This window comes from Camelus ferus, chromosome 6, assembly GCF_009834535.1.
Source record: "Camelus ferus isolate YT-003-E chromosome 6, BCGSAC_Cfer_1.0, whole genome shotgun sequence".
NCBI classification, from domain to species: Eukaryota; Metazoa; Chordata; class Mammalia; order Artiodactyla; family Camelidae; genus Camelus; species Camelus ferus.
Window position 1 is genome coordinate 72,344,979 of NC_045701.1, and position 13,633 is coordinate 72,358,611.

Sequence of the window (13,633 nt, forward strand, 5' to 3'; positions counted from 1 at the left end):
TTCTGGCCTCTACACAGGAGCTTCTTTCGCTAGGTGGCTAACTTGCTCAGCTAATTCAAGCTCAGCTATCATCTTTCTTACCCACTGAGGCTCTCCCTGACCACCCCATTTAATACTGTAATCTGCCTAGCCACAGGCACTCTCAGTCCTCCATATCCTGCTCTATTTCTTCCCACAGCATTGAACACTTTCTAACATTATTACATAATTTACTTACATGCTAAGTTTGTCTGAGTCTTGCCCTACTAGAGCATAAGCTCCACGAGAACAGGGATTTTTATTTCTGTTTTGTTCACTGACCTATCTCGATCCCCTAGAAGAGTGCATTAAGCTCAAATGTTTGTTGAATGAAAGACTAACAAGTTAACATAGTTTACATTGGAATCCACTCTTTAATTTATGGTACATCTAGCAAATGAAGGCTAACATAGATAATTTTACATAAGCCTGAGTCTCACATCACAGGAAACCTCGAGTCTGTTGAGAGAATAACCTATAATTTGCAAAAAATGTACCCAATTTTGGCTGGCATGTAGAGCATCAGAGGCACCACTGGGGAATCTTCATTTCCATAAATGATGAAGCCCATCTCTTTCAGACGTCTCCTGAAATACCTGGTGTTTTCAGCTAACTGCTGTATACACTCTTTGCCTGGAAAATCATGGGGAGAGAAAGAAAATAACACTAAGAAAACAGGAGTGGAAAAAGACAGTAATTTCCTCTATCTCTATCCTATCAAACAGTTCTACATTTTGTTTCTTCCTTTCCAACATACAATATTTTTACACAGTACACTGTAAAGAAGGGGGAAGGGTGTAGCTCAAGTGGTAGAGCACGTGCTTAGCATGCACAAGGTCCTGGGTTCAATCCCCAGTACCTCCACTAGTAATCCACCTAATTACCTCCCCCTACCAAAATAAAATAATTAAATGAATATACTGTAAAGAATATAAACAGAAACACATATATCTTGCTTTGTATTCTGTCATACTAGACACAGACAGCAGATTTTATAATAAAATACAGAATAAAGTTTACTGATTAGCATTTCCGTGGCACGTTAGCAGCCTCGAACATCTGCATTGATACCACATCATTTAACACTACTATCCCTTCACAGCAGGCAGGATATTTATCATCATTTTCATTTTATACATTAGGAGACTCATAAAGGTAGTGACTGGCCCACAGTCACACAGTTTGAGGGGCACAGCTGAGACTAGAATCCAGGCCTCTCAATTTCACTACTCATTCCAACTGTGCTGCAAGTAATTTTACACCAGAGATAGAGCCATTCAGAGCCCCAAATTTTCCTCTTAAGAGATTGAATTTTTGTTACCATTTCCCTAAAACTTCTAGCAATAGCATATCTGTATCACATAAAGTCATATTTTTAATCCTACTCTGTTCATCTCCCTAAAACACAAGCGGATTAAGACGTACATTTTTCTAACCACTAACTGCCTAAATTTTTGGCCTAGTTTTGACTTTATGACAGGTCAACCTATGAATAGATGTCCAAAAACAATCGTTCTGTTATAGAAAGCAAGCCATAAGTTCAAAAGATCAGCTTGCAAAGGACTAAGCACTGTTTCATGGTTTTTCAACCATGAATACTCACAAATAAGAAAAGGTCACAGTCATTTTTTCACATATATAAGAAAGCCAGCAAATTCATATTTTTAAAAATACAAAGCAGCACACAGCTCAAAAGATAAATTAATCAGAAATACAGATGACCAATAACTGTCCTTAGAATCAGAATACTAACATATCCATCACTGATTGGAAGCTATGCTAGATAAGTCTGCTACAAATAACTCCAAATTAAATCTCTTTATGCAAATAATTTCAAGTTGACCAGAGAAGCACACACAGCTTAGTTTAATGTGAACACTAAAGAACATCATTTAAGTTATGACATACATCATACAAATATTAAAGCAGATATTAAAGTATACTATGTTTATGTTGAGAATTGATGAGCCATAGACCCTATTCTCCCCTAGAAATACCAACACATGCTTACTCTACATTTAGAAAAGAGACTTCCACTTCTGGCCATTACAGGGTACCAGGAACCAGATTTACCTTCCTGCCTGTAAACAACAGAAAGCTGGACAGAATGTATAAAATAATGGTTTTCAGACACTGGGCCACAGGCAGTGCAAGACTGTGCTGCCAGAGAGAAGGGAAACAAGAAGTGAGACTTTGGACTGGCCCCCTACTGCCAGAAGACAGGTCCCGGGCTGCTCCAGGTGGGGGAACTAGTCTTGTTAGTTGAGGACACCAGAAGTTGGGGGCGGGGGGGCTAAGGCGATCAGCATAACAGGAAAGGAGGAAGGTGCACAGAGAGAGCATCAGGGATCTGCAGCAGGGACCCCTTGAACCTCTGGCAGAGTGCTGATCTGCGTACTTATAAGAAGAAACTATGAGGGGTTGGGGAAAGCTCCACCAGAAAGCAGCAGAGCGAACGGTTCCCCGCACTCATACGGAGTTGAGAGTAGTTTGTATTTTCACCAAGTAGAAAGAAAAGACCTCAGATTCACACTAGAAGAATTAAATTAGCCCTATACTGAAAGCTGCTCTGGCCCACCCTAATACCCCTTAAAAGCAAGTCTCAAAAATGATCCAAACAATCCCACGAACAAAGTCCAACACTATTACCCAAGGGAATACAACAAAATGTAGCCCCTAATAATTTAAGATTTACAATGTCTGACATAAAATTAAAAATTCCAGGCACTCAAAGAAACAGGAAAATATGACTCAGCAACTAGGAGAAAAGTCCATCAATAAAAACAGACCAGAAAGGACAGAGTTTTTTAACAGACAAGGATGTAAAAATGCTATTATAAATATGCTCCATGCATTCAGAAAGGTAGAGGAAACATGATGAAGAGAGAAAGGAAACACATAAAAAGGAACAAATAATTGACTCATGCAATAATGATGATGAATCACAAAAGTATTATGTTAAATGAAATAAGCCAGACACAAAAGACAATACAATTGTGGACTCAATTTATAGGAAATTCTTTAAAAGATCTAATTATAGTGATTGAAAACAGATTAGTGGTTGCCAGGCAATGGAGAAAGGACTGACACCAAAGGGGTATGAGGGAACTTTCCAGGAGTTAAACCTCGCTTATGGCGTCGTTACATATGTCAAAAGTCATGGATTTATACACTTAAAATTGGTGAATTTTATTGTATACAAATGATATCTTATTTAAAAATTTTAAAAATTAGTGACACATTTGCTAAGTGTACATTATTTTTTTCCTGCACCACTTACTGTTCTACAACTTGCTACCTCTTTCTTATCATAAACTACCTCCTGTTAAAATTTTTTTCTCATTCCAAGATTATCAAGAAAAATTATCAAGGAAAAGAAGAAATGTTAAGAGATTTAGACTTTAACTCTTCCACTAACTGCTGTATCATTTCTTTAATGAAAGGAAGTGGAAATCTCAGTCTCATCATTTGCTGTCATCTGTCCCCTGAAAAGAAGAGTCCCAGAGGAAAACACATCTAAAATAACACTCATATACACAACAAAAAGATAGTGGGAACAGGCATTTAAAACTCCCGACTTAAATATCTTTATAACTGCTGAACAGTATTCCTTAGGAAAGATATACCACAATTTGTTTATATATTTACATGTTAATGAACATCAGAGTTGAGATTATCAACCTTCAATTTTAGCAGTTTATAAAGTTCAGATTAAAAAGATTTCTCCCTAAATAGAGGATGTGGAGAAAAGGGAACTGTTGCAAACTGCTGGTGGGAATGAAAATTGGTGCATCCACTATGGAAAATAGTATGGAGGTTCCTTAAAAAACTAAAAATAGAACTACCACATGATCCATCAATCCCACTCCTGGGTATATACCTGGGAGAAAACAAAAAGACTAATTAAAAAACATATATGCACCCCAATGTTCATAGCAGCACTACTTACAATAGCCAAAGCATGGAAACAACCAAAGAGTCCATCAACAGATGACTGGATTAAGAAGATGTGCAATACATACACAGCCATAAAAAACAATGAAATTCTGGCATTTGCAGCAACAGGGACGGACCTAGAGGATATCATGCTTAGTGAAATAAGTCAGCAGAGAAAGACAAATACTATATAAGATGTATATGTGGAATCTAAAAAATAATATGAATGAATGTATATACAAAACAGAAACAGACTCAAAGCCACAGAAAACAAACTTGTGGTTACCAAAGAGGAAAGGGGCAAAGGGCTAATTTAGGAATTTGGGATTAACAGATACATACTACTGTATATAAAACAGATAAACAACAAGGACCTACTGTATGGCACATGGAACTGTATTCAATATCTTGTAGTGACCTATAATGGAAAAGAATCTGAAAAACAACAAATATATGTATATATGTATAATTGAATCACTTTGCTGTATACCAGAAGCTAACACATTGTAAATCAACTATACTTCAATTTAAAAAAATCTCCTAAATATATATTTAAGCATCCTAGTCATGCCCAAATAAGGGAAGAATTACTATAATTGGCAACTAACAGTTCAGTTTCACTTGATTCTAACTGCTTTAGGTAGATATGGTAAAATAATATACTACAATTGACCCTTGAACAGCACAGAGGTTAAAACACATATAAATTTATAGTCAGTCCTCCATAGGCGAGATCCCTCTGAATGTGAAGATTCAACCAACCAGGGACCGTGAAGTACTGTAGTATTTATTATCGTAAAATATTCACATAAATGTGGACCCAGGCAGTTCAAACGTGTTGTTCACAGGTTCACTGTACTTACACTTTATACACAAAGAAACAGGCCCATAAATGTTAAACTACTTTCTCTAAGGCCTTTCATTTAGTAGGAAGCAGACCAAGATTTTCTGACTCCACTTCAGTGCTTTTTCTCCTTTATCACACCAAAAAATTACGTATTTTTCAAACTTTAAAGTTTTAACCCTTTACTGGGTAACAATATCTGTATTTTACTTTTTAAAGGGCACTTACTGGCAAATGAATGGGATAGGGATGAATGGGTGTGGGAGCTTAAGGAGACACTGGGCAAGTAAGAGACAAGTAGAAAGCAGTTCTTCCAATAAATTCATCACGATCAGCAAACTGCAATCATCACTGGTGGACAGTGGGATAAAGACTGAGTAGAAGGGTCAAGATCATTGCTAGAGAAAGATGCAAAGTAATTAGAAATGGTTCACAGTGAATCACAGAAATTAACTGGTCTGTTTATCCTACGAAACTACTAGGCTGAACAATGAAACTGCCAAAATTTGACTATTTTTGACCTAAAAAAAGGAAATTTCTTCTGGTTCAACTGAATAATTTCAAAGATAATAACAGGAAAAGCAGTCAAGTGTAGCTAAATCAGTAAGCTTTGGCAGTTATACAAATTGGAAAGTAGTTATCCCTAATTCCTGAGGTGATACCGAATTTTAAAGACAACAGTTATTCATTTTGAATTAAATACCATATAAAACACCAGTTAATATTAATACAAGAAGCTTGGTATTTAAGTCCAATTTGCTAGCTCAGTTGTAAAGAGTTTTCTTACTGCAGAGCTGCAGCAAGTATCTGGTCTAACACAGATTTAAAAACAAGGTTAGCCCTGTTAAAAGATACTAACTCTTAAAAGGTCTTTATCCTTGTCTCAGAGAGGACACAGATGGTCAAACAAGTCAACATTCTCCTCTACGTTTCAAACATAAATCTTTACTTTTAAGGGTGATAAAAAGCATAAAAGCAATTTAGAGAAAATCCTGTACTGATTCTCTTGAACTTTACAAATAAACCTTACTGTGAGGATGGCTGTCCTTTTGGACTTCTTTAATGTGTTTGTTAGAATGAAGCCATTTTTAGAATTTCTTCACTAAAAATCTACAGCTTGGCATGAAAGAAAGAGAGGAAAATAAATACGCGTGTGCAGTTAATGTCCCAGGAAATGTAGCAGATAACTTTAATCGGTCATTTCTTACTCCTCAATGTCTTTGTAATAACTCTTATGCTAAGGAAGGAAGTAGTGAATATGAAGGATCAATGGGTTGTGATGGCATCATTAGATTTAATTCTTTCAAGGAAAGAGAAAGCCTAAAAAGGATGGAGGATGGAGGCATCACAATTATCTATGTCCTGATAACCATTATGTATTGATAACTTTAAATAATTTTACAAAATAGAATTAGATTTAGAGAGTTATGTTTATTAACCACTGCCAAGTAGATTTTGAAGGTGTACGGACTGTATTTCAGATATTTTCAAAAGAAATTTTTTATCAAGTCTTAATTCAGATTTCTCAGGATTCGCGGCTATGTAATCTTAAGGTTTGAAGGAACTACTGCATTATTTCTCAAATAAAATTCTATAAGTTCTCCCAGACAGGTATTAATCAGAAAAATAGTGTTCTATGAGCTATAAATTTTCAGGACTGGCTATAAAAGCAAGATAAGATCTATGTACAAAGTAAGGTATACAAAAGGCAGCAGACATTTTGTCTTAAGTGACATTAGTGCTAACTACTCAGAACTTATGCTTCAAAGAATATAGCATGTACTCACCTGCTTAAATAACAATATTTTCAATTTAGCTGATGAGCTTTTAATAACTTATAATCAAGAAAATGAGTCTGAGTCTGCAACTTCAAAAATAACATTTCCAGTGTTAACTGAAATCTTTCAAAATAAAAGACACAAATATAAATGATGTTCAGTCAGAGTTGGTCCCCTAACTCACATTATACTCTATTACACAACTCCTAAGCATCTTAGATTTCCTGGATATGCTGATTTAATCTGCCTCCCTGGGAAAAATAAAACAAAATTACTGCTATTCCTTAGCCCTATACTTTCTGACTAATTATAATGGGCTGGAAGAATTGGACATTTAAGAACTTCTTCCCCTCCTCCCTTCTTCTTACAGGTCACAATATCAAAGCAGATAAGGGTTTTCTCAGGTCCCCCAAACAGAACAGGTAGCCCCAAGGATGGTTTGCATTAATTAGGAGTTATGGGACATAAGGCAAGATGGAATATGGAAAAATACTACTCATCACCTACATCTAATCTATGCTACCAAAAACATTACATTATGGATATTTCACATAGTATCTCTTTAGTACTTTGTGTCTAAGAATCGAACTTAACTATCAATCTTTCAGTTTAATCATCTGTCCAAACTCTTATTTTTGCTTTTGGAAGGTTACTTTTTCTAATACTTTACTTTGATTGGATTGTACTGCAGAATGAAAAGGAACATGTTTCACTCCTGCATTTTCTTCTCTTGAAAAGCATTTTCTTTAATAAACAGAATAAACTTAGGACATTTTCAGTATTTACTTCACCTATGTTAAACTTTAACTCCACTGAGATCTAAAACTGGAGCTTATATCTTAAAGACCTCTTATACAAGACTTTATAATATCAGGTAACTCAAATCACAGGCAAACTGTTTTCAAAGGCTATTCCCATTATAATTATGGAAACTCCTAGTACTGACTCTTTTTAAAGCAAAGAAACTATGTAATACAGCAAGCACAGTGCCAGACTCAGTAAATGCTTTTTCCCTTTCCTTGTGCTAGTAAAGCAATTTCTAATCAGGGGAAAATTATATTTAGCTTCAGTTATTATATCTCTAAAAATTACCAAGTCAACTACTAACAAGCCTTACTTCCTGATAAGATACTACTTTACAGCCTTCCATAAGTGAATGGAAGAACATGTTGATTTAAATTCATTTAAACGAACTTGGTATTCTCTTGCACTAGTGGTGCTACATCTAACTCCAACATTAGGACAACAGCTCCATCTCCTTCTCAGCTGGAAGTACTTTGGGCTTGTGTGAAGGAGGTATCAGGTGTGCCTTAACTACTGGCTGCTGTTACAGCAGTTCCAAGAACTGTAAATAGTTGGCAAAAAACCTCAGATGCAATCACGATGACACTTTCAACAGAGACAAGCAAACCAGGGCTAAGAATAATTAAAATTCTTTTCATTCTCAACACTTAAACCACAGCATCCTTCATACACCACAGCATCCTTCATACACCACATCCCTTCTGAGAGGAAGTGCAGACTATTAGTAGGCTTTTCCACCTTTTCCTTTTAGAAACAGAGGCACATTTAAGAGTAATTTTGCAGCTGAGGAAACTAAACTAACACTTGGAGAGGTTAAGTAACTCAAAGTGGAGGAACCAGGATTTGAACTCCCTGGTTCTTCTGGTTTCAGATTGTACTCTTAAACATTACTAATTGATCCACTCTGGCTTCTATATAAGTAGGTCTAACTAAAAGGGAACGTTGAGTAACAGGAATGTAAAAAGAGAACAACAGAGTAACTGTGTTTAATTGCAATACAAGTAACTGACAGCCCCTGCTGGCCCATCCCCTGCAGTCTCACCTGCCTCTAAGGAATCCATCACTAACACTGCCTCTACCACCCAGCCCAGAGGTCCCACACCATGTTTCCCTGATTCTCTGGCTCTGTCCCCGGGGAAAGAGGTGGTGCCCACAGACTTCCTTGCATCCTGTGTTCTCCTTTCCAGTTTCCATTGTAAGATTTGTCATCCCCCATCTTTCAAAGGGGGGACATCCTGCAAAATTTTGTTCAACCACTGCCAGTATTTCTCAGTAAGACTGCTATTGGCATTTTGGGCATGACAATTCCTGGTTGTTAAGGCTGTCCAGTGCCCTGCAGAACAATCAGAACCACTGGTCTCTTGGCAATAACCTCCAACAGCACCTCTCCACAGCTCTATTAGAACTAAAAACGCCCCTAGACTTTTCCAAATGTGACTTAGGAAGGCAGCACTGTTGCTGATTGATTGAGAACTACTATTGGTCCTAATAGTTATTTCTTCATAAGAACCATGGTTTCTTTTCTCTTATACCCTTAGACCTGAGTTGGAGATGCATTATCTGTATGATCTTGGGCATATTTTTACCTCCCTTAGATTCAATTACCATATTTACTCCAGAGGAAGATATAAATTTGGGCAGTTTGATATATTTAGAGTCCAACACTACACATAAGAAAATCAAATATAAAACATGGGCTAAATGATTAACAATATATTAAAAGCCAATACCTTATGATTAAGCAGGGCCTCTATCCAGTAGGCCCTTTATTTATACATATTTTAGGATTTCTTTCTAGAATTTATTTCTATTCCATTAATCTGTTACAAATTATTACAGCTTATATATATTACATAATTATATATAATTAATATATAAGCTTATATATTCATATATGATTTATATATATAGCTTATATATAATACATTTTACTTCCCAGTTACTCTACTCTTTTGAGTTTTCTTCCTCATTCAATTATTATTTACTGAGATATAATCCACATTCTATAAAATTCATCCTTTTAAAATGCACAACTCAGTAGTTTTTAGTATAGTCACAAAGTTGTGTAATCATCACCAGTTATCTAATTCACCATTTCCAAAAGAAACTCCATGCCATTAGCAGTCACTCCTCAATCCTTTCTCCCCATTGCCCTGGGTAACTACGAATCTACTTTCTGTCTTTATGAATTTGCTTATACTGAACATTTCATATAAATGGAATCATGTAATATGTGACCTTTTGTGTCTGGCTTCTTTTGCCTAACATAACATCTTCAAGGTTCATTCATGATGTAGCATGTATTGGCACTTCATTCTTTTTTATGGTTGAATATTCTCTGTATGGCTATATCATTTTGTTTATCTACTCATGAGCTGATATACATTTGGGTTGTTTTCACCTTTTGACTATCATGAATAATGTTGCTATAAACATTCCTGTACAAGCTGTCACGTGGACATGTATTCAATTCTGTTGGGTATACACCTAAGAACAGAATTTCTGGGTCACATGGTAACTCTATGTTTAACTTTCTGAGAAACTGGAAACTGCTCTAAAGTCGCTGGGCTATTTTATATTCCCACCAGTAATATGGGAGCGTTCCAATTTCTTAGATCCTCACCAACAATGTTATTGTCTGTCTTTTCTATTTTAGCCATCCTAGTGGGTGTAAAGTGGTATTCTGTGGTTTTCACCTACATTTCCCTAGTGACTATTAGGTTGACCATCTGCTCTTCTGTGCACATTGGGCATTTGTATACCTTCTTTGGAAAAATGTCTATTCAAATTTTTTGCCCGTTTTTAAATTGAGTTGTTTAATTTGAATTGTAAAAGTTCTTTATATATTCTGGACACTAGACTCTTAACCAGATATATGGTTTGCATAAAATTTCCTCCCATTCTGAGGGCTGTCTTGTCACCATCTTGATGGACTGTCCTTTAGAGGACAAAATCTTTTAATTTTGATTCAGTCAAATGTATCTATTTTTTTCTTTGACTGCTTATTCTTTTGGGTGTCATAATTAAGAAACCACTGTCTAATCCAGTCATGAAGATTTACCTCTATGTTTTCTTCTAAAAGTTTTATAAATTTAGCTCTTATATTTAGGCCTTTGATTCATTTTGAGTTATTTTTGTATATGGTGTGAGGTAGGAGTCCAACATCATTCTTTTGCACGTGGATATCCAGTTGTCCGAGAATCATTTAAAAAAAAAAAAAAGACCATTCTTTCCCCAATGAACTGTCTTGCTGCAAAACCAACTAACCATAAATGGAGATGTTTACTTCTGGATTCTCAGTTCTATTTCACAGTTTATATATCTGTACTTATGCCATATGACACTGTCTTGTCACTATAGTTTTCAGACTGTGAGTCCTTTAACTTTGTTTTTTTCAAGACTGTTTTGCTATTCTGGGTCTCTTGCTTTTCCATATAATTTTAGGATCAGCTTGCCAATTTCTAAAAAAAAATAAAAGCAGCTGTGATTTTGATAGGGATATTTTTTTCCAGGGGTAGGTTTTGTTGAATCTATAAATTAACTTGAGGAGTATTGCTATCCTAACAATATTAAGTCCTCCAACCTCTGAGCACAGATATCTTTCCATTTATTTAGCATTTACTTAGGTCTTCTTCCTGTTCATTTTTGTACATTTTTTTTCTCTTGGGTGGAATTACATAAATGTTCTCAAAATGTTGATTTGGGTTGGGAAGGTAGGGCAAAAAGAAAAAATGAATAAACACATTAAATATAAAATGATATGGCTCCTAATTTGGAATAAGAATAATGCTTCTTCTTTTATATACTTCCAAGTCTAATTTTCCCTAATGGGAATGTATTTTTAAAGTAGTTAGAAAGGTTACAAGTGTTGGCAAGAAAATGAAACAATACATTGCTAGTGAGACTGTAAATTGGTACTCTGTAAAAAAACAGCAATATATGCTGAGCCTAAACATTAAGCCTACTCTATGGCCCAGCAATTCCATTCCTAAGTACATATACCCCAAAGAGTTGTGTACCAAAAGGCATGTATAAGAACGTCACTCTTAGTAACAGCCAAAGTCAGGAAACAACTCAATTTCCATTAGCAGAATGAATAAACTGTGATATACTCAAACAACAGGATATGACAGCAATGAAAATGAATTACTGTTCCACCAAAACATGTGGATGAATCTCAAAGACATATGAATAAAATATACCAGATTCAAAAAAGTGATTATATGTGTACTGTAGTGTAGGCAATTCCATTTATATGAAGCTCAAGAACAGGCAAAACTAACATATTGTGACAGAAGTCAAAACAGTGATTATCTTTGGTTAGGAGGATAAACTGGGAAGAGGCACAAGATAACCTTTTGGGATACTGCAAGTGTTCTATATTATGATCCATGTGGTGACTAGACAGGTGTGTATTTAATCACTAAGATTTGTGCACTTTACTGAATGAACGTCAATACTTCAAAAAAAGTAAAAATAAATTTTAAATACTTGGAAAATAAACTGAAAAAAAAATTACCTGGAATGAGGTTAAATTTCTGATCTCTCAATTTATAATCTTAAATATATCTAACTACTATTTAATAATCATCCTTTTACTTAAAAAGTAAAACCAAAACTACTGTCTAGACATTACAGGGGTGGGCTCAGCCATTCTTCTCTTAGCCTTTGCTGTTTAAGACAAACCCGGAAAAAAACCCAAAATTTGTAGTGCTGGGTGTTCCAGGAATTTCTAAGACAGGGGAAAACAGTTATGAAAACAGCACTTCAGAGTTAAAGCCCTTGTCCTGAGGCAGGAAATGAAAGCATAAAGGGGCTGGCCCTTCCTTCTCTTCTTTCCTTTTTAAAGGAAATGATTTTTTTTTAATGATTTTTAAAAATCATATGAATGAATGCACAATTCAGATAATATTGGCCCCCCAAAAAAGTTATTCTCCATCTGTGCATCTACTTTCATTCCCATAAAGTCACTTTTTTTCCTCAGATGTTCTAGCATTAGTTCTTCTTACACTCTGCCAAGAGGGAGAGGTCGCTGAAAGGCTGGTGCAAATTTTACTAACGAACTGCTTCAGACGGTCTCCTGGAAGACTGCCTTTTAGGAGAGCTATGAGACATTACAACTGAAATTATTAGGGTGCAGTGGAGTCAGGACTATTCAGCACAGAAAAAGTTAAAGTGCCACGACTGTAGTACTAAAGCATGCACGAATGCCTCACGTTAAGTGAAAATGTCAATTTGGGATTTAAAAAGTTTAAAGTCTTCGGTGAGCATAGTACCAATGTACAACAGAAGTTCTCCCCAAACTGTGCCTTCTAAGAAGACTGGAATCTGAAATTCTGAACACCCAACATGGTAATACTGGCAAGATAATAACTTCTCAGACTAACACTTTTGTTGAACTAGAATAGAAGGATGGCTTCTTTTGGAAAGTAGAGGATTTGACTTCCATTTTAAAAGGGGTAAAGCTGAGCACAAGGAGTGTATGCAGAAAAGGCTGAATTTGTACCAGGGCTTGAGATGTTCCTGAACTAAATAAACCTTAGGTAAACACAGCATTCCTTACATGTGCAAGCATATCCTTTAAGAGGGAGAATTTCTGGGATTCCTGACTCCATTTAATCAGGAAATCAGAGTTCCAAAAATAACTTTTACTTCTTCCAAGAAAGGGCAAGTGGGTTGGCAAGTGAACATTCAGATTTGACACCAACAGTAATAAGAATTACTGAAGTCTCAGAGCTTTGGGGGAGCCCACTGGAAACAATCTGAATTTTGAATTCCTATCATAACTGCTACCTATTTAAAAATAAATAAATATGCACATCAATGAAAGTCACCAGAACATGTAATTTATTCCACATCTTATTATTTACTCCATATAGATGATGAACTAGTTCATCCAATTCAATATTGTCAATTAAAATAAAAGTGATCACATTTGAGAAAGATGACCAATTTATATTGGTAAGTCTACCAAGTAAGAGTTAAAAGAAACTGTGCATACACAGTAGATTTCATTTATTTGAGTATATATTTGCTGGAGATACAGAAGATACAAAAGTGGTATGATACTCATTACCCCATAGGCAAAAATCTCACCAGGAAGACTACATGGAAAGGGGAGAATGTATTTACATGCTAGGTAAGCATACATTAAACAAGTCTATCCTGAGCACTCACCCACCATGCGCCAGACACTGCACTAGACCCTGGATATAGTATATCGAATGTAAGAGACACAAACCACTGCCTGCTG

General features: G+C 35.7%; 1 protein-coding gene across 1 annotated transcript in view; it reads right to left on the reverse strand.

Moving 5' to 3' along the window:
- The window catches only part of SPTLC2 (serine palmitoyltransferase long chain base subunit 2), an 85,834-nt gene that overhangs the window by 11,520 nt on the left and 60,681 nt on the right, over positions 1–13,633 (reverse strand). Inside the window, exon 10 of the mRNA XM_032482445.1 lies at positions 516–651. Within this exon, the coding sequence (XP_032338336.1) occupies positions 516–651 (136 nt within the window). The remainder of the gene's footprint in view (positions 1–515; positions 652–13,633) is intronic.